The sequence below is a fragment of the Plutella xylostella genome, chromosome 7 (assembly GCF_932276165.1).
Source record: "Plutella xylostella chromosome 7, ilPluXylo3.1, whole genome shotgun sequence".
NCBI classification, from domain to species: domain Eukaryota; kingdom Metazoa; phylum Arthropoda; class Insecta; order Lepidoptera; family Plutellidae; genus Plutella; species Plutella xylostella.
In genome coordinates, this window is record NC_063987.1 from 5,019,011 (window position 1) to 5,039,950 (window position 20,940).

Below are 20,940 nucleotides of genomic sequence, written 5' to 3' on the forward strand. Positions count from 1 at the left end.
CGCAAAAAATCGATTTTGCGTTTTTCATTCCAATCGATTCCTATACTATAATACACGTTCTGTAATTTTTTTGAAATTTTCAGTAAACTAGATTTTGAGATATTAATAAATAACATAAAGGCGTATACGATGTAACAATAATTTTGTGTCGTGTCAAAAAGGCGTATAGACGGCGTATAAACATCAGTAGGACGCATTTAAATAATTTCGCCATGTCAGAGAGGCGTATAAACGGCGTATAAACATCAGTGGGGCGCATTCAAATAATTATCGCCATGTCACAAAGACGTATGTGCATATTGCTAACAAAATATAATGACAATATGTTTTCACTGTTGATATTGATGCCTAGTCCTTTCCAGTCCAGAGTTTTAAATACATCTTCCAATGCATCACGGAACAGTATCGGAGAAATTACGTCCTCCTCCCTCACGCCCCTTTGCCTATGGATAAATCTTGTGGCTGGTTCTATACTTGGACAGTAATCGTTTCAGTGTCCTTAGGCACTTCAGCGCCTCGATGTATCGTCAATCTATTTGACATACTTAATAATATCTGCTAGGATGCCAGAACAGCCCAGATCTCGGCGGAGTACAAATGTTTGTAGTCTACGAAAGCTAGGCACAAAGGCCGATTATATTCTTCCTTCTTCTGTATAATCTGCCGAACTTTGTGTATGTTGTCGACGGTGCTATAGCCCCCACAAAATCCGGCATGCTCCAGCGGCTGAAATTCATCAAATCAAGTCTCGTGATGACTGTTATAAATGTACATAAACATCTTATTCACTGGGTCAAGAGTGTGATCAGTCTATAGGTTTTTAAGAGCAATTTGTCTCCTTTCTTGAAAAACAATAGACCTACACATCTGGGGTTCTGGCTGTTGCGCGTGAGAAGCGTACAATCGGGTATGGAAGTCCTTGATCGCTGCGAGTATCTCCAGCTTAGAATAGTCGATTTTGCTACGGCTGGTTGACAATTTTGTCATTAGGGTCCCTTCAAGTTGCTTAGCAAAGACATTCGATCCCCGGTTTTGTTTAATAGCTTCTTCAATCCGCAGTGTGTTAAATCACCATCATTTTGTTAACCGACTTCAAAAAAAGGAGGAGGTTCTCAATTCGTCGGGATCTTTTTTTTTTTTATATATATTTTTTTATGTATGTTCACCGATTACTCCTCCGCCGTTTATGAACCGATTTTGAAAATTCTTTTTTTGTTGTATTGGGTTGAGCTTCCAGGTGGTCCCATTTTTTTTTCAGAATTTTATCTCACCCCCAAGGGTGGGTAAAGGGGTAAAAACAGGGTATGAATTTCAATTTTGGGCACATATTAACCGATTCTAATGAAATTAAGAACGTAAATATAGTTCTTATAACAAAAAAATATGATGGTGACCTTGAGCTGATCTGATGATGGAAACGGAAGGCAGTCAGGGGAACTCCTCAACGGTATATAGCAACTACTTCGTGTTTAGGCTTGAATGATTCGTATTGATTAGTAGGACATTTTGGTATCATTTGCACCTTACTTTTGATTGAAAATTATTACAAATAAACTAAAAACTATTAAATAAAATAATAATTAAAAAAATTAAAAAACCGACTTCAAAAAACCACTAAAATGTAAGAAATAATTTAAGGTTTACACAAATTCTACTCGTATGAGACAGTACAAATATACCTAAGCAGGAACTGTTCTTTTTTGAAGTTGGTGCCATATTTCTTCAGATTACTTTGTCACCGCACCAACATCAAAAAAGAACAGTTCCTGCTTAGGTATATTTGTACTGTCTCATACGAGTAGAATTTGTGTAAACCTTAAATTATTTCTTACATTTTAGTGGTTTTTTGAAGTCGGTTTTTTAATTTTTTTAATTATTATTTTTTGAGAGCCTCTAGTTCTGACGGAATGGTCCAGCACAAGCCGTTTGGTCTCCCTAAGTCAAAGAGTCTCGCCTGAAAGCTTAAACTTCCTTCCCGTGTGTTACATTGAACAGAACCTAGTGCCATCTTTCTGTATTGCATTGATCACGTCGTTGCAGGATTCTTCAATGTCTGTAGTAGTTTCCAATACGTCAAATAAATGTTTAAGCTCCAACTGAAACCATTCGGACCCGGCAGTGGTCTGGCGGAGACTTGGTCAAAGGGTGGGCTTCATCAGTCGCCGTTCTTAAAGCTTTAGATCGATATTCAGAGTTCCTCTGAGTATACGGTGATTAAAGCGATTGATCTCTGAGATATCTCTGAATATATGCCTCTTTATCAGTCATGATGATGAAATCGATTTCATTTTTCGTGACAGAGTCCGGCTTGCACCAGGTCCACCTTCTTTGGGGCTTCTTTTTGAAGATAGAGTTCATCAAGAAAAGCCCCTGCATTCTGCGAGGTTCCAACCTCAGCCCTTTGTCATTTCTATGAGGAGTTTTTTGTGTTTATGTTCACTTAATTTAGAGTAAATTTTGTTTTAACAGTCATTCTTGTTTTATTTTGTACTCTTATTGTTTCTAATAAATTATTCTGTGTTTTTTACAGCTTTACCATGTATTTAATATTGGCGTTTTAACTTACAATAAAACGCTTATTAAATACTTACCTATTCGAAGCCTATACATATAATGAGAGCGGCACTTCCGTTTTCCCTAAATCGTGTTTTTGTTACCTGTTTGCACACGTTTTACTCCTTCCTCCACCGCATGGCAGGCCGGCGCTCGGCTATATAAGGGCCGACGCGCGGCGCTTGCCTCATTGCGTCATTAAATAAGTTTGCCAGGCAGAACTTATTGTATAGGCTTCGAATAGGTAAGTATTTAATAAGCGTTTTATTGTAAGTTAAAACGCCAATATTAAACACTGTACGCTATTCGAAGCCTATACATATAATGAGAAGTGTTTGTTATCGCCTGGCGGTGGAGGACGCCAATGTGATCTCTAGGTTCTAACTGATAGCAAGAGGCTAGTCAGGTAGTGATGCATGAGTCAGGAGAGTAAAAATTTTGAGCTGTGTGAGGAGTTAATTAATAAGCAGTTGAAACAAAATGATTAACAGTCTATAAACTTTATTGGATCCAACCTAGGTACCTATACATAAGAAAATCATTAACAATTAACTGTTTCTGCATTGATAGATACATAACAATAAAAATAAACTAAGAGTTACAGTAACACATTAGTAATATTAATATCAGTTACACTATTTTATAATGATCCATCTTGATTACAATAATAATTTCAATCAACAAATCATCAAAAGTATATAATAAATCGCCTATGCACAACGAAACAGATTGCTCATACTTGTATTAGAATGATTGGACCTTATTTCTCTACGGTAAAATTGTCTGAAAGTATCTCCAGAGCGCCAATTACCCTGAGCTAAGATACTATCGAGGGGGAAATTGTCTACCCAGTTTTTTGAAGCCACTGCAGCTCTAACGCTTCCAGGCGTGGCTTTTATCCCTGCGTCATTCAGCAATGACTTGACCCAGGTACCAATTATGGTACGGGATGCAGCCTTTGGTATACCTCTTAATGTAACAAATAGGTTATTTACATTTCCCCTTCTTTCTTGTGAAAGTCTTATAAGAAGTTTAATCCAGTAGATGGGGTTCAATGCCTCACAAGTATCATTATTAAGCAGCTTCCACCCACACTGTCTGTAATCTGTTGTGTCCGTTTTGGACCCAAACATTGGCCATAACACTATGGAGTCATCCGTGGAGAACATGTGGTTAGAGTCGATATTTAATAAGGTTAGATCATGAACCCTTCGACCAGAGCAAAGTAATAAGAGGGCAGCCGTGTGGCGAGAAACTTCATACAAACTGTCCTTGTTCACCTGTACGGTAGATAGGTATGTAGTTAGTTGCTTCAAATCCCAAATTGGAGGTTTTGTCAACTTAGGCTTTTTAAGGGATATTGCTTTCAGGACCTGCTTCACTAAACTGTGATTACTTAAAGATCCAGAGCTTTCGGTATTACACATAGTGGATACCACCGACTTATGCAACAATATAGTTTTATATGCTAGTCCTTCCTTTTGGTATAGATCGGATAGATATCTTGCTAAATCTGAACCCGTGGGGCAGTTCATGTCGACTCTATTATCTTTTATCCAATTACACCAGCGCCCCCAAGCGCTCTTATACGTTTTTAAGGTAGAGTCCCGCCACCCAGACTTGAGAAGGTTCTTCTGTTCATCTGACCACTCTGTTAGATTCCGAGACCACCCCCACATTTCCATACCTCTAGAGTCATATCTTGTACGTTCGGAGGCGGCAGCGAAGTTGCTATGTCTTTGAGGACTTCTTGAAGGTTCCAAATCGTGTGGGGAGGTGACAGAGCTCTCCTCTTCAGATCTGCTCGCCAAAATACGCGCTCCCAACGAGGCACAACGAGGAGATAAGTTCCTTTCGCCATATTCATGTGTTGCAATACCTTCGGAACCAGACATGGAGGAGGAAACACCCAAGCGAGTTGATAATTCCAAACTTGGCTGAGAGCATCGTGAAATTGCGCTCCTTTGTCCGTCTGATCCAGCGATGCGTAGGTGGGAACTACATGGGCTTCGCGAGATGCAAATAGGTCGATCTGAGGTTTCCCCCATTTGGAGAATATTACCCCTGTTGCCTGCGGTAGAAGATGCCACTGAGGCATCTTTTTTAGTCTTGATAAGTGATCTGCTTCGCAATTGTATGTTCCTGGCAGGTAGTAAATCCTGAGATGGATCTGAAATTGGTCGAGTAATTGATAGATTTGGAATGTTAAGTCCATAAGAGTCACTGAGCGAGTACCTCCTTCGTTTCTCAAGTAAGCTACAACGGTCCGGCTGTCGCTTTGCAACAGCAACAACGAATGTAGAAGCCCTAGCTGAGGACTCTGTTCCAATACTTTCAGAACTGTCAGGAGCTCTTTCTGATTTCCGTGTAGTGACCTTTCGGATTTTGCCCACGGACCCGACAGGTTGGTGTTGTTCAGTTTCGCGCCCCACGCTATATCCGAAGCATCGGTCGTAAGGAAGTGAGTCGGTGTTGGCATTTGTATTGATGAAGATTGATGGGCATTGCTCAACCACCATGGGTAATATAAAAAATGATCCTCATAACGTTTCAGGCTTAACTATAAATAGTAATAATATCTCCGACCCGGTTCAGATAGCGACAGCCTTTAACAATCACTTTATAGAGTCCACGAATACGCATTCAGGTCCTAATACTACTGATCAACTCGGAAAATGTACTTCTAACTCTATATTTCTTACGCCAATGACAACAGAAGAGGTGAAAAAGGAATTGATGAGTTTGAATAATACAAATTCAGAGGGATACGATGGAATCAGTACTAAAGTTATAAAAATGGGCTGTGACGAATTGCTAGAGATACTGACACATCTAATAAATATATCTTTTTCTACAGGGATCTTTCCAGAAAAGTTAAAATTATCACTGGTAAAGCCCCTGTTCAAAGCAGGCAGTGAAGATAATCCAGATAACTATCGGCAAATAACTCTTATACCAATTTTGTCAAAACTTTTTGAGAAATGCATGCTCAATAGACTGCTCAGCTTCTGCGTGAAATATAATATTATCTCCAAAGAACAGTTTGGTTTTCAAAAGCGCAAATCAACTACTCTAGCAATATTTACTCTTTTAAGTACAGTTTTTACGAGTATTAATCAAAATTATTTCACAACTGGTTTGTTTTTTGACTTATCGAAAGCTTTCGATTTTGTTGCTCACAAAGCTTTATTGCACAAGCTAGAAAGAATGGGTATTAGAGGAGTTGCCCTTCAATGGATATCAACATATCTAACTGGTCGTCAGCAATGTGTTGTAGTCAATAGATTACAAGAAAACGAACTAATGTCATACTCGTCTTGCTATAGAGAGACTAAATGTGGTGTCCCCCAGGGTAGCGTACTTGGTCCCTTGCTATTTATTTTATATATAAATGATATACCACATGTGACCAATCACAAGGCTATCATATATGCGGATGATATTTCAATAGTAGTAAGCACTAATAAAAAAAACCATTCAGTTCGGGATCACGAAAACGACATTAATACAACTGTTGACAAAATTATAGAATGGCTACAATGTAATAAGTTAAAAATTAATCTTAATAAATCTGTTTATATTCAATTTAATAATCCAGTCCAATTAATATATAAATTTAATCTTAATGTAGATAAAATAAAACGTGTCACGCAAACTAAATTCCTAGGTCTTATTATAGATCAAGATCTTAACTGGAAAATACAAATTGATCATTTATGTAGCAGAGTTAATAAATTCATATATGCTCTAAATCAGATTCGTAAAGTTACTGATAAACGCACGGCAGTTACTTCATATCGTGCATACATAGAATCCATATTAAGGTACGGAATCATAATTTGGGGAAACAGCACAAATAGAAAAAAAGCATTTATAGCCCAGAAAAAGGCCATAAGGGCTATTTGTGGGGTCCCTTCCGACGAATCATGTAGGACACTGTTTAAAAAACTAGGCTTACTGACACTACCCTCATTGTACATATTCGAGATTTGTAATTTTGTCAATGAACATAAAGAACTATTTAAAAATTCGTCAGAATTGAATTCTAGGCCACAAAGGTATCCTAACAAGTTAGTTCATAGCTTAATACCGAAAACTAAGTACCGGAAAAGTTGCTTATCAATGTGTGTACAAATATTCAACAACATCCCGAGTGAACTTAAGCCATTGAATAAGTCATTATTTAAGAAAAAATTGTACTATTGGTTGTGTGAGAAAAATTTCTATGACATAAGTGATTTTTTCAGTAGGGACCAGTAATTTATAATTTTAATATCATATTTCAATTTATTTATTTACCATTTGACACTTATATTGACATATTTATGTAAATTTAATGACACAATTTATAATTTTTTTGTATGTAAATAATAACTTATGTCTAATTGGTTTTAATTGTAAATATTTGAGTAAATTGTATTATATTAGTGTAATGTAAAATTTGCATGCAAAAGTTACTTTGCAAAACATGTGAAACCAAGCTTGTGTAACATCTTTATACCATGTTTTTTCGCAAATAAAGATTTATCTTATCTTATCTTATCTTATCGTAGCTCCTGAATGACCTCGCTTGGAAGGCAAAAGCGGAAAGTTGGATTCTTTGCTCGTACCCAGTTCAGCATCCTTTGGAGTGAACGAAAGTTTAGACGGCCTCTTGGGATCACGAAGCTGGCGAAATTTAGCATGCCTACCAACACTTCTAGGTTCTTTAGGTTTGATTGACCTTGGTGCAACATTGTGTTGACCATCCCCAGAATTTTTGTAACCTTCTTTGTGGGTAGGGACTTTTCGTTTTGCCAGGTGTCCCATAAAATCCCTAGATACTCGAGGCGTCTCTGTGGCGTTATAATTGACTTCTGGTAATTGATCTGCCAGCCGAGTTTTTCGAGCAACTGTAACACTATGTTCACGTGACTTACGAGGGTTTGCTTGTTTTGGTGCGCCACTAAGAAGTCGTCCAGGTAAACAATCAGTCTCACGCCCTTGCTGCGAAGGACTTGTGCTATCCAATTTGTCAAACTGGCAAAAGCTTTGGGTGCCGAACTTAAGCCAAGTGGAAGACACGTCATCTGTAGTAATTCGCCTTCGTGCACCAGTCGAAGAAAGCATCTGTGTCTCGTTCGTATAGGTAGATGGAAATATGCCTGTGATATGTCGACCTTCACAAGCCAGTCGTTCTGTTGTAAAAAGTTTGGAATGCTGTGCATGTTTATCAACCGAAATTTTTCTATTATCACATATTGATTGAGAGCCTTGAGGTTGAATATAGGCCTGGTGGTGCCATCGTTTTTTGGGACTAGAAATAGGGTTGACAAAAAACTTGGACTTATCTGCACCTTTTCTAAAACTGCTTGATCTTTTAACTTCCGTATTACCTTGTTCATCTCTGGTGATTGAGGAATGTAATATTTGGATGGCTCCTGCAAGGCCAGGTTCGGCATCAATAAAGGTGGCTTCCTTACAAATGGTATTTGGTAACCCTGTATCATTTTTAAAATGTAGTTTGGGGCATTGAGGCTTTTCCACTGATGGATAAAATTCTCCAATTGCCCTGCCCGAAATTCTGTCCAGTCAGAATCTTCTCCTCTTATCATTTTTAGTTCTCTCTCTATAGGAAGGGGACGCCGACCGCTTGGTTGCTGCTCGGGTATCTGTTCTTCTGTTTTGGTGACCACCTCTTCCCCGAAAGGGCAAGTTGCCATGGTTTGCGCCCCTTTGATTACCACTGCTGTTTGGTCCTTGCGCAGGACGGTAACGTTGTACACCTTGCGTAGGTGGGTAGTATGTATTGCCTTGCGCAGGCATACTATTTTTTGCGTTATAGCCTTGCGCAGGCATCGCATATGAATAAGCTGACCCCTGCGCGGGGCGCCGATTATTGCCACTTGAGCCTGCTTGCGCAGCTGAGGCAGTGGGATTTGATTTATGGGTCCAAAAAGTCTTTCTGACTCCCCCGGCCTTTTCCAGAGCCGTAGTGAAAGCCTGAGGTTCAAACAGGTTCGTACACGACGGAGGAACTTTCTTTAAGGTTGACCTTACCAGGGGGTCTTTGACATGTTTTAAGATGGCATCTCGCCTCTGCTGTACTATGTCCGCCCTATGTCCGCAGACCATTTGCAATGCGTCAGTAGTTACCTTAAAAAAGTCTCCTTTCAGGAATATTGACTCGAGCTTGTCCTTAACGTCAGTGGAACTGACCAGGTCGGAATCTTGGTTCCATTTAATAAATTCACGCAATCCATTCTCTAAAGACTCTCTCTGCTTCAATAATGCGAAGGTTAAGGCTGCGAAACTCTTTTCCATGTAAGCAGCATTCTTAGAGGACTCATATGCCTTGACTTCGTCGTTAGTTTCTAATTCGACAAAGCCTGGGGAGTGAAGGTACGTTTTTTCCACCTCAGAGAACCGTACATCACTCCAAGTCTGATCTTCAAATCTCTGCAGGCTTTTAAGCGATTCAACATAACCCACTGGTGTTTTAGGTACTGTAGGTGCCTTTAATGTTGTTTCTAGGCTGATATTAAAGTCAGGTTTATTAGTTAACGGCACATCAGGTGGATGTCCGTTGAAACTTTCATTTACAGGAGAGTTAGTGATATTCTCATCATGAAATTCCTGAATCTCAGAAGGCTGTGAATTTGGTCTGTAAAAAAGGCTGCGGAGATCGTGTACTTGCCTCGAAAGTCTTTTAATAGCCTTGTTCGACCGACGTTGTTCCTTTCGCCATCTTCGTTTTTTCTTTTTGGGAGAGGATTCATCAGATGAAGTGGTCGAACTAGAGTCGTCAGAGCTACTCATTTTATCATCGTTGTATTGTTTTGGGGCTTGGTCACCATCCCCAGATTGTATCTCATTATTGTCACACATCTTTGCCTAAAAACAAAATCCTACATATCTGTGTACATTAACATTAATTATTAGATGCACATCTTAAGAAAAAATGGGCATAGTAACAGTGTGCTAAGTTGCACGACCGAAATCGGGCAACTTATTGAGTAATATGCTGAAAAATACATACCAGAAAAATAAAAGAAAAATGGGCATAGTAACAGTGTGCTAAGTTGCACGACCGAAATCGGGCAACTTAATGAGTAATATGCTGAAACACACATACCAGAAAATAAAAGAAAAAATGAGCATAGTAACAGTGTGCTAAGTTGCACGACCGAAATCGGGCAACTTAATGAGTAAATATGCTGAAAAATACATGCCAGAAAATAAAAGAAAAAATGGGCATAGTAACAGTGTGCTGAAATACACATGAAAAACTGACTAATAAACACTTTTTTAGAAATAATAACAGGTAAAAATTTCGAACGGAAAAACCGTTAAAAAATTTAAAATAAAGAAAATAAAATTCTTACATAAACACGATGTCTTACGGTCGATATGAAAAAATATTTTTAAGCGTAGCGCTGCTCAAAGTCGACCGCACGCGCCGGGAACTCGGACGCCAATGAGGCAAGCGCCGCGCGTCGGCCCTTATATAGCCGAGCGCCGGCCTGCCATGCGGTGGAGGAAGGAGTAAAACGTGTGCAAACAGGTAACAAAAACACGATTTAGGGAAAACGGAAGTGCCGCTCTCATTATATGTATAGGCTTCGAATAGCGTACAGTGTTTAATAGTTCCTTAAATAGATTTTTATTTTCTTTAACGGCGTATCATCTCTCTTAAATTGAGAACATCCGTTAAATAACGCCATGGCAAAAGGGCGTATAAAATTCGAAAAAAATAGGAGCAGTTATATTTTTAGTTATATTTTGCTATCAGTATATTAAATGATTTAAGTGTAAACCAAATAAAATATATATAACATAATTGGACAACAAATAAAAAAGTATAAATAAGATAAAAAAGGGATAGCAATACAATAATTTCCGTCAAGGCATATAGACGTATACGCCATAAAATGTACTTAAAGCATAGATATAATAAAAAATTGAGTTTTAATTAAAACAAAGAATAATTAACTAAGGTATATGCAAAATTATAGCAAGCTAGATTACTTATTAACAAAGTTATGATGTTTTTTTGCTCTCCTGAAAAGTAGGGTCGATGCAGATACGCCCCTCTGGCATGAAGCCCGCGAAATGTATGAAAACACTGAAATAAATGTGATGTAGTTATGAATGTTTTTCAAAATATTATATAATAAAAAACATTATAAATAAATTGTGACACATTAATTTATTTACAAGTCTTCATTTCTCTCAATTTTCACAAGCTCAACATGGAATATAAGAATAGCAGATTTTGGTATCTTTGGCGGGGATCCCTCCTGACCATAGCCCAGTTCCGGAGGGATGACCAGCTTCCTCTGTTCTCCCATGCACATGCCCATCAACCCTTGTTCCCAACCTTTAATTACTTGTCCGGAACCTAAAGTGAAGGTGATGGGCATTTTCCTTGAGTAAGATGAGTCGAATTCAGTGCCATCTACAAGGGTTCCCTGCAATAGATTAACATAATGTATTATAAACTATATTTGAACTATGATATGATTTTGAATAAAATTTATGCATCTACATACTGCTAAGTAGCTACTGGGGGCGTAACATACCTTTGAAATGGAAATTAATATGTAGTTGAATATTATTATATTTTTAATTTATAGGCAAGAAATGGTCTCAATCTTTTCTGTGGCAACAAACAGGAAAAAAACACAGTGAGTTGGCTTCAAACTTGGGTTTGTGATCTCCCTAAACTACATTAGTTCATGCACAGATATAATGTTTAAACGTTTGTAAATAACTCTATAAAACAAGGATTACCGTGTAATGTATGTGTAATAAATCTCCTTTCCGGGTTTTCATAGAACATTCTGCGGGCCTTTTTTTGATGCCGATTTGAAGCTTTTTACCTGATGAATTAGCGAGCACTAAGGTACAAAAAAGCGCTGTTATTGGAATGTAATGAATTAATTTCATTTTCAAATTAAAACGATTCAAATAAGGATACAATCACGACCAATTTGTGAAAACAAATGGATTTTTTTCAAATATGTTCGTTGTTCGAGAACGAGATTTCTTGATTATTGGAAAACATTAAAATAATAACTAAAATCACAGAGTATAACGCCATTGGTTGTCAGAGGCTACTCTGTGGACATAGCGGATATTGTCGGAACCCACTATCGTTGCAAAACCAAGGCAAAACCCATTCTTTTTATTTCGCACCCTTAGAGTATATTTATGTTCGTACCCCTACCGGTTGCACGTCACGATTGCAGATTCCGAACTGTATTATTACCACAGAATACTTTTTATGACGGATCTTGTCATTTATTTTATTATGGCGTTTTGTTGTGTTGTTGATTTTTGCATTGAAATTTGAAAACAAACAAATCAAACTACGAAAATATATATTTAATACTCTTAAGTTCAATAAACAAAAGTTGGAATGAATTCCAAAAAACATCAGTTTGAAGAGTACAGAAAATTTCTTCTTAGTAGACTAACAGCTAACAGTAAATTTACTTCATTTGTGGACCACTGCTTGATCAGCGAAGATGAAGGTGCAAAACATTGTTTCCACAAAATCATGGTACGTTTTGATATTCGCACAATTTTATCTACCTTACTCTTTAGCTACTTATAGTAATTGGTTAAAGATAACACAGTTGTTCTTTAGTTCATAGTTTGGTTATGTTTCAGGTTCATTACTGGACCGGTACCCCTGAAGAGTTATTTGAAAATCTGGGCGACTACTTGAAGACGACATTTATACCCATTAATTACAATTTTGCTAATGGCATAGCATCATTCTATACAAATAATTTGAATGTGATTCTGAAACTTATAAAACTTGACTTTATGTTTCCTTTTTGCTCCACTATGCATAATATTGATGTGCTGTTCAATGACCAGACTTCAACTGACCTTTTCGGGTATCATCAGACGTTGGAGGAGATAGTGGCATGTGTGGTCAGCCTGAGGCTGAATGAGAAGATGGAACTGGACTTGTCTAACTTCTGCAATGATATGGGTAAAAAAATATAAAGATTTATCCAAATTGCTTTTGTATCACTGCAGAACTACTAAAAGTTATAATAACAACTGTTAAAAGTTGTGCATGTTGATACATGTTGCAAAAATTCTCAATATTGGCATGTTTATTGAAAATATTTCAAATGTACTCAGTGCCTTCAGTCTAAGTGGATGTCTGAGTAATATAATTTATTTAGGGAGCTTGACTAACCAATCTAAAAAATATTACATCTGTAAATATACAAGTCCATAGACAGGTACATACTCATAAATAAAAATTCCACTTGAGAGATCCAGAATAAACTACAGTATAATGTATGTCACATTATACTGTAGTTTATTATATGATATCTATCATTGTTATGGGTATATAAGTATAATTTCACCTACACTGTTATTAGTAATCTTACGGAATTCTGACAGTTATCAATTTTAGACAAATCAGAGATCACAAACCTTTTTGGGCTGGGCACTTTTTCAATACGAGTCTGGACATCTGAGACTATAATATATTTTTTTTAGTCCCTGTATCCATTTTATTAAGTGCGGCGCTCCAAATTAAAAGGGGATTTACCTACGGTGAGAAATAATTACCGTACCTACCTAAATATATTACAAACAGTGAAAAATACAATTAAAGATAATCTCAATTATCTTATATAATTATCGCTGTCGTAGAAAATATATCTAAAAACAACTAGTAATTATTTTTGAAACGGTAGCCGCGCCGATGTCAGGGCGATGTTGCGTTCGTATTTGAATAGAGGTAAAAAAAAGAGATGTCGCTCTATAAAATTGTATTGTGTGCACTGACTGGCTTGCGTGTCGTGTCGGCACAGCAAACTGTGAGTCTAAAATGTGCGGTGGTGGTACCAAATTAGCGATACAGGTGAAATTGTGTCAGCGACTCATCGCTGGGAGTAAGACAGCAGAACACGTTTACCCCATCGGTTATCGGTTCTTCGATAGATGTGACCAGCCCACTGCCACTTAAGCTTACTAACTCGGTGAGCTATGTCGGTGACTTTAGTTCTCAGTCAGATTACTTCGTTCCGGATGCGATCTTTCAAGCATAGCTCCAAGCATAGCTCTTTCCATAGCTCGCTGAGTGACCTTCAGTTTGTGAACCAGTCCCACAGTAAGTGTCCACGTTTTAGCCCCATAGGTCATAACCGGTAGGACACACTGATCAAAGACTTTCGTCTTGAGACTTTGTGGTATGGGCGACGAGAAGACTTGACGAAGTTTGCCAAATGCTGCCCAGCCCAATTGTATTCTTCTATTGACCTCTGATTGGAAGTTGTTTCTACCCAGCTGCAGAGTCTGTCCAATCCAGTGGCGTGCTTTGGGAGGGAATACGTCCAGCAGTGAACTGCTATAGGTATGACGATGGATGGATGATGATGGATTTGTTTATTAAAATCTCTACCTAATCATCACTATTATCATCATCATCATCATCAGTATCTTCATCATCAGCATCGCTGACTTTAATTATTAGAGATTCTGTAACTCTGTCCATGAAATCGTCGAGAGTGCACATCTTATCTTCCTCTTTTATTGTGTGGCTGATGCATGCTTGCCATTTCTCAGGAGTAACATTTTTTATACCTTCTAGTAGTAGTTTTTTAACTTCCGCCATTTTGTAGGTTGTGTTGTGTCTTGCGACATGCCCCTTCACTTGAGCCCACACCAATTTTTGAAATTGATTAAAAAGGTTTATTATCCCTGAATTTAGTAGGAAGTGATGCCATGCTAAAGAATAAAATAAAGCAATTAAAATTAATTCGATACATGGGTCGTGAGTCGTGATCCTACTTCATATTATAAATGCGAAAGTTTGTAAGTGTATATTTGTATGTATGTATGTATGTATGTGTGTATGTTTGTTATTTCTTCACGTCAAAACGGCTGAACCGATTTTAATGAAATTTGGAATGAAGTTAGCTGACACCCTGGATTAACACATATGTTACTTTTTATCGCGGAATTCCCACGGGAAAACTTATTAAGACGAAGCGAAGCTCGCGGGAACAGCTATTATATTGAAAAATTTGTTATTTTTGTATTTAGTTGAGCAAGTAAATATTTAGATTTATCTTTTTGTATAAAAATATTAAGAAAAAATTATTGCCCAGAAATGGATCGCAATTTTTCATTTTTTCGGTAAAGAACTTTTTTAGTAGCATCACTTTTAAAATGTCAGAATTCTTTCCAATTAAAAATCAGAGAGTAAGTATATTCTTATTATTTTGTAGGTATATTTATTAATAATTCTTATATAATATTATTGTTAAATTCTTTAGAACACTTGACCCTATTTGAACATAAATATTCTTCCACCCAAAGGTTGTCTTGAAAAAATCGCTTTAGTGATAAGACTGCCTTTTTTGTACCTATATGTTTGTAAATAAGCTTTATAAATTCTGTGCTTATGTAAAAATAAAGAATATTCTATCTATCTTTCTATCTATGTATACTGAAGAGTACTTATTTAATTTCAGTATTATAATTGTTTTTTTTTTTTTTTTATATTTTTTAATTTATTTTTTTTTCCCATTTATTTATTTATTTAAGTCTTATTGTTTTTCTTATTTTTTTCAGAGTTCAAAGATAAGCAGATAAACTTCTACACAATGGGATTGCTGGCTTCATTCAAAATACTAATGCTTAGGATGGGAAGAGACACAGAGATTTTGAACTTGAGTAATAATAATTTAAGGTGTGATGGTAGTCTAATAATGTTTTAAATTATCTTTCAGTACATTTTTTTTACATATTTTATCTAAGTAATTATTTATTTCCAGATGTATACCACAAGAAATAATGAACTTCTTCATAAAAGGACCACTAATTGGTGTCAACTTGAGTAATAATGTTGTAAGTAATTAAACAATACATTCATCAAGAATTTATATATAAAAAAAACTTAGTTTCTAAAAGAATCTGCTTCAACTTGGGTCCACACTCACAGACACTTTCTGCTATACTTGAAGCAGAGCCAGCCGCAAGTAAGCAAAGACATAACGTAAATGTGAGTCTGAACAAGAGCTGTTATAATATTAATATAGCTCACGAATTACCTAATCATGAGCCTGAGCCATCACAACTATTTTTTATTAAATACTAGCTGTTCCCGCGAGCTTCGCTTCGCCTTAAAAAGTTTTTCCGTGGGAATTCCGGGATAAAAAGTAGCCTATGTTGTTACTCAGGGTCTAGACCATATGTATACCAAATTTTATTCAAATCCATTCAGTAGTTTTGGCGTGAAAGAGTAACAGACACTTTCGCATTTATAATATTAGTTAGGATTAAAAAATACAATTATTGTAGATAGCATCTCTGACGGACCTGCGCGTGCTGAGCCGTATCGAGCGGCTGTGGCTGGAGGGCAACCCGCTGTGCGCGGACATGACCATGCTGGACTATGTGAAGCAGATCACTGTCAAGTGCCCGCGGCTCAAGGAGTTGGTGAGCATCTGTGAAATATGTTTATTTTTCTGTTGGTTTTTTCTCATAGCTGATATTGTTGTATTTGTGGTCTGATTACTGATTTCTATATTGTACCTACCATAAAAAAATATGTGAAATATGCTTATTGCTAATGCTCAACCACAAAGTTCCACTCACAATATACCGACGACGAATAATTCGGTGTTTTCCTCAGTGGAACCTTTTTTATTGCCCGTGAGAGTAAATCAGAGGTTAAATATAGTAATTTTAATTCATGTTTTGACAAATGTGAAATATGTAACATAAATTTTTAAAGTTTTTGACTCTGCCTGGCCTTTTGGCCTTTATATTCGTGATACATAACTATAGCAGTCAATATAATTTAATGGAGATAAGATAAATCTACAATAAAATTGGACATGTCACAAATGTTGTACGTTATATGTATGACATGTAGGTACATGTCTCTTTTCTCCATTACATTATATTGACTGCTGTAGTTATTAAAAATATTTTATTAAGGTGTATTGATTGTTTTTCAGGATGGTATTGCAGTAAACAAATATGGGGTAGTATTTCCTTTCCTGAAGAACTACCTTGTAAACAGTGACAGGAAAGTAAAAATGCTGGCTGAGAAATTCATCACCCTGTATTTCACGACATTCGACTCTCACAGGAACAAGATTGTGAATTTTTACCATAACAATGCAGTATTGACTATTTCAAAAAATTACACAGGTTAGTGATTCGGTATAAACAAATATAAGCAATCATAAATCATTAAGTACATATTTTTCTAACTTAACCAGCCGTATGCGGGATCTTTACCTAGCATAGGGTTTCATCCTATTCCTCAGCCCTTAGAGACATATTTTTTAATCAATTCAGTTGTTTTGGACTATATTCAATACAAACAAATCTTTCCTCTGTTATCTCTACAGGGTGTTGCAAAAAGGGTATACTAAGCCGAAACCTACATGTGCCGCATTTTATATCTAAGCCCGAATATGAAATCAGAATTTCAAAATTCGCTTAAAAAATAAACCAAATTCCTTCCATAGAAACTTTGTTGATCACATGACTTTTTACGCAACAAACTGTATTATTCTATTCAATATCAAATAACTTCTTATAAAAAATCGTCACCACACCATAATAATGACTCCAAACCCCCCAATCCTCAGAAGATCGTCCCGCCACGCACCACTACGCCACCTCGGAGCTGCAGCGCTGGCTGGTGGCGGAGAGCAAGACGCACCGCGGCGCCGCCGACGTGGCCGTCGCGTGGCAAACCGTCTTCCATTGTCAACACGACCCGACTAGCTTTAACGTTGACGTCGTTGTTTATAACGTGAGTCTTAGTGCTAATGTAACGATTGGAACGTACACGAATGGAGCCTTTATTTATGTCCGGCGCAACTTCAAATGACAGTAAAGGTGGCAAGTATATGGGTCAAACTGAGCCATAAACCCTTTTTCATCCTACGACCCGGACATTTAGGGGCAATCCTCGGAAGAACGTCGCGTCATTATTCTACTTTATTCTATTCTACGTACCAATTCAAGTTCATCTTCACGAAGTAGAGATTTCAAAGGTTTATCCATCCCTGCTATACAATAACATTATATGTACTTATCTATTTCAAGTGTCTGGACCATATAGTACAGGCCCTGCCTACTTTAGGGTCACACGGACGTGTGGGAGATGTACCCAATTATTCATCTACATTTTTTTACTCATGCTAACATCAACCATCAACAATTCCAGAAATCCATGGTCCACATAGTCGTAGACGGAGTCTTCAAAGAGAAGACCTTCCATTTAGACCGCCCCGAGCGTCTGTTCCACTTCCGGCGCTCGTTTGTGCTGACGTCATCGCCTCAGGAGCGCGCCACGCAGTATCACATCGTGCACGAGATCGCAACGGTCACGCTGGCTTCGGAGGAGGTCGCTGAGCAGTGTTTTAAGGTTAGGTTTTATTTTTTTTACTAGCTGTTCCCGCGCGCTTCGCTTCGCCTTAAAAAGTTTTCCCGTGGGAATTCCAGGATAAAAAGTAGCCTATGTTCTTTCCCAGGGTCTATACCGTATGTATACCAAATTTCATTCAAATCTGTTCAGTAGTTTTGGCGTGAAAGAGTAACAGACAGACACACACAGTTACTTTCGCATTTATAATATTAGTAAGGATATGCATTTAGGCACAGTGGCCTGTAGAGAAACCTGGCCCCCTCTCAGTCGCAATGTCCCTCCAAGAGGTAGGCTTAGGTGATTGATAAAGTCACTTTAAACAAATTTTGCAAAGGAATATTTTTCTTTTACTAAAAATATAAGTGGCTATGAAAGTTAATTTTACCTTCCTTATCGGATGTGTGTAATAATATAATAAAATTATAAGTTTGTCAGTCCATGTGCCGCGTATATTTATGAGTGTTTTTTATTTGCGCTGTAAGTGTGTCAATACCTATAATAACCGTGTATCTTGTTACAGACGCCAGTAATAAATCTGAATGCCCTGGCTCTGGTGAACCCTGACAAAGAAGAGATAGAAGCCGTGGTGACCACGTTCACACACATCACACACCTCAAGAGAGAGGAGGCGGAAATGTAAGTGGACAACGATATTTTGTAGCTTAGCTTTATGACTGAAATCTGTGGCTGGCTGCCCCGAATTCATGGAACGAAATATCTGTTTACACCAGGCTTGCAAGCCTCTTTGGGTCTATTAATTCGGGGGTAGATGTAAAGGTGAAATTCATAGTGACTCTTCGCAAACTGAGGGCAAACTATCAAATGTACTATAGTACAGTAGTAGGTTTGATAGTTTGTCGAAAACTATAAAAGTTTACGTTTTCTCGCATACTAAGTGGCGCCTCTAATGGAATAACTATCATGAAACTTTTGACTGATAATGTATGCAGATGACAGGAGAAAACTTTTACTTTTTTCGTTTTCATAAATAACAAAACCTGTACTAGACGCTCTACTGTTGATGGCGCCACCGTCTCTCGTGACTTCTTAGGGTCAATTCAGACGTACCACAACCGCACCACAGCCACAACCACAGCACAACCACGCGATGTGGTCGGGCGTATATTTTGTATTGACAATGAATAATCCAATTCACACGTGCCACATTTTGCCGTTGTTATCGACCACCTGTGTAATATGACCACATCGCAACCACAACGCAACCACTTCGCAACGGCAACGCCGCCACGCGGCGGCGGCACCGCGGCAACCTGTTTTCCGTATTAACTGCACACGACGACGTGGTTACCACATCACAATGACAGCGACAACGCAACCACATCGACATTTTGTCGCTGCCACAACGCAACTGCAAAAAGCCGCTGTCACACAATTCACCATCAATTCACACGTAACCACAGCTTGACCACATTTTGTCGCTGCGACGTGGTGTGGTTGTGGTACGTGTGAATTGACGCTTACATAAAGAAACACTATAAAAATGGAGGCCATTCCATAGGTGAAAGTACCTTGTGTATCCTTACGAGGCGAATGTGGTAAGCAAAAATGGAGGTTCGTTTTTTTTGGCATTTATAGGGTTGGGGTGTAATGAATGAAGTACTAAAAGTATTATTTCATCCAGTTAAGCTGCGTACACACCGGGCCAACGAACGCCCAACGAACGCCAACGGTTATCCCAACGATGGATATTAACATACATAATACAGGGCAGATTGCAGAAACGAAGGCCAACGAAAAACGTTCGTTGGCGTTCGTTGGCCCGGTGTGTACGTGGCTTTATTGAATGAAATATATTTACGTTTAGGAGTAGGATGATATGCACGATAGGATAAGATGGCAAGAGTCTGGTCACCATTTTTTCTTTATTTGCTTGAGTATGTCAATTATATCAAAGTATCTACAATTATTGTTTCAGACGCCTGAGAATACACAACTGGGACCTGAGGAAGACCCTGTTGTCTTTCAATGACGAGCTGCGGAATAATTCCATATCGGCGGACAGGTTCGCCGGCAGCGATATATCTGACTTATCATCCATCGATGATGATGATATTGACTGAATATAAATATAATTTAATAAATTTAATTATGTAATTGATAACTGAACTTTGATCCCATCATCCTACACCCAGTTCGCGTTGTTTTAAAGCTGCATACAGACCGGGCCAACGAACGCCCAACGAACGCAAACGGTTATCCCAACGATGGATATTTATCATACATAATACAGGGCAGATTGCAGCAACGAAGGTCAACGAAAAACGTTCGTTGGCGTTCGTTGGGCCGGTCTGTACGCGGCTTAAGCTAAATGTATGGGTTCCGCTCATCTCGCCTAATCTTTATTGCCCTAAACTCGTTTCGCATAACTCGTAAGGTCTAAACTTTTTTGGTAGAATCATCACATCGCCAAGACTTATGCGGCATAAGACTCGTTTCGTCTAAAACTCTTTTGGCACAATCTTGAAACACCTAAGTCTCGTTTGCTCACGATATTGAATGATCAAAATATCGAAAGTGAATGAACATTATAATGATTACAAACGCCATTAAACCCCATGGGATCGAAACCTAAAGATAGGTGCGACGACGAGCAAAGCGAGGAGGAGCGTGTTAGGTGCACATTATCGTCAAAAGCAAAGCGGAGCGCAGCGAAGCGGAGCGGAGCGTTTCCCACATACACATAGCGGCCACAATACAAGGCACCAGTTTGCGCTATGAAGAGAGACGCTCTATCGAAGTCAAAGCCAAACGAATATTATTACTTTGTAAAACCTATGCCATAGCATTATTAGGCTATTCAAGATTTGGCCATACCATTATTATGCTAAACAAGATTATGCGAAATAACTTTTTACGAAAAGAGATTTATGCCATACGGTTTTCGGCGAAACGAGACTTTGACCAAACGTTACTATGCAATATGAGATTAGGCAAATAAATCTTAGGCCAAAAAAGGT

The 20,940-nt window shown here is 38.0% G+C and overlaps 2 protein-coding genes across 2 annotated transcripts; one reads left to right on the top strand and one right to left on the bottom strand.

Annotated features, from left to right (window-relative positions):
- Positions 1-10,722: 10,722 nt before the first annotated feature.
- On the bottom strand, positions 10,723-11,591 carry LOC105390421 (peptidyl-prolyl cis-trans isomerase FKBP2). Its single transcript, XM_011561726.3, has 2 exons — positions 11,326-11,591; positions 10,723-11,003 (listed from the first exon to the last, which is right to left on the bottom strand). The coding sequence occupies exons 1-2, from the start codon at positions 11,479-11,481 to the stop codon at positions 10,746-10,748; spliced, it is 414 nt and encodes a 137-aa protein (XP_011560028.3). The 5' UTR covers positions 11,482-11,591; the 3' UTR covers positions 10,723-10,745.
- Positions 11,592-11,744: 153 nt separating this feature from the next.
- On the top strand, positions 11,745-20,081 carry LOC105390431 (nuclear RNA export factor 2). The gene is made up of 10 exons (XM_011561736.3): positions 11,745-12,097; positions 12,208-12,538; positions 15,145-15,262; positions 15,348-15,420; positions 15,874-16,011; positions 16,536-16,731; positions 17,178-17,344; positions 17,762-17,962; positions 18,483-18,598; positions 19,899-20,081. The coding sequence occupies exons 1-10, from the start codon at positions 11,954-11,956 to the stop codon at positions 20,041-20,043; spliced, it is 1,629 nt and encodes a 542-aa protein (XP_011560038.3). The 5' UTR covers positions 11,745-11,953; the 3' UTR covers positions 20,044-20,081.
- The last annotated feature ends 859 nt before the right edge of the window (positions 20,082-20,940 follow it).

Coding starts and splice junctions, on each gene's coding strand:
- LOC105390421 (XM_011561726.3), bottom strand. CDS start 11,481: ATGAAATTAATTCATTACATTCCAATAACAGCGCTTTTTTGTACCTTA. Junction 11,004..11,325: donor TATTACACATACATTACACG/GTAATCCTTGTT, acceptor AATCTATTGCAG/GGAACCCTTGTAGATGGCAC.
- LOC105390431 (XM_011561736.3), top strand. CDS start 11,954: ATGAATTCCAAAAAACATCAGTTTGAAGAGTACAGAAAATTTCTTCTT. Junction 12,539..15,144: donor TAACTTCTGCAATGATATGG/GTAAAAAAATAT, acceptor TATTTTTTTCAG/AGTTCAAAGATAAGCAGATA. Junction 15,263..15,347: donor TTGAGTAATAATAATTTAAG/GTGTGATGGTAG, acceptor ATTTATTTCCAG/ATGTATACCACAAGAAATAA.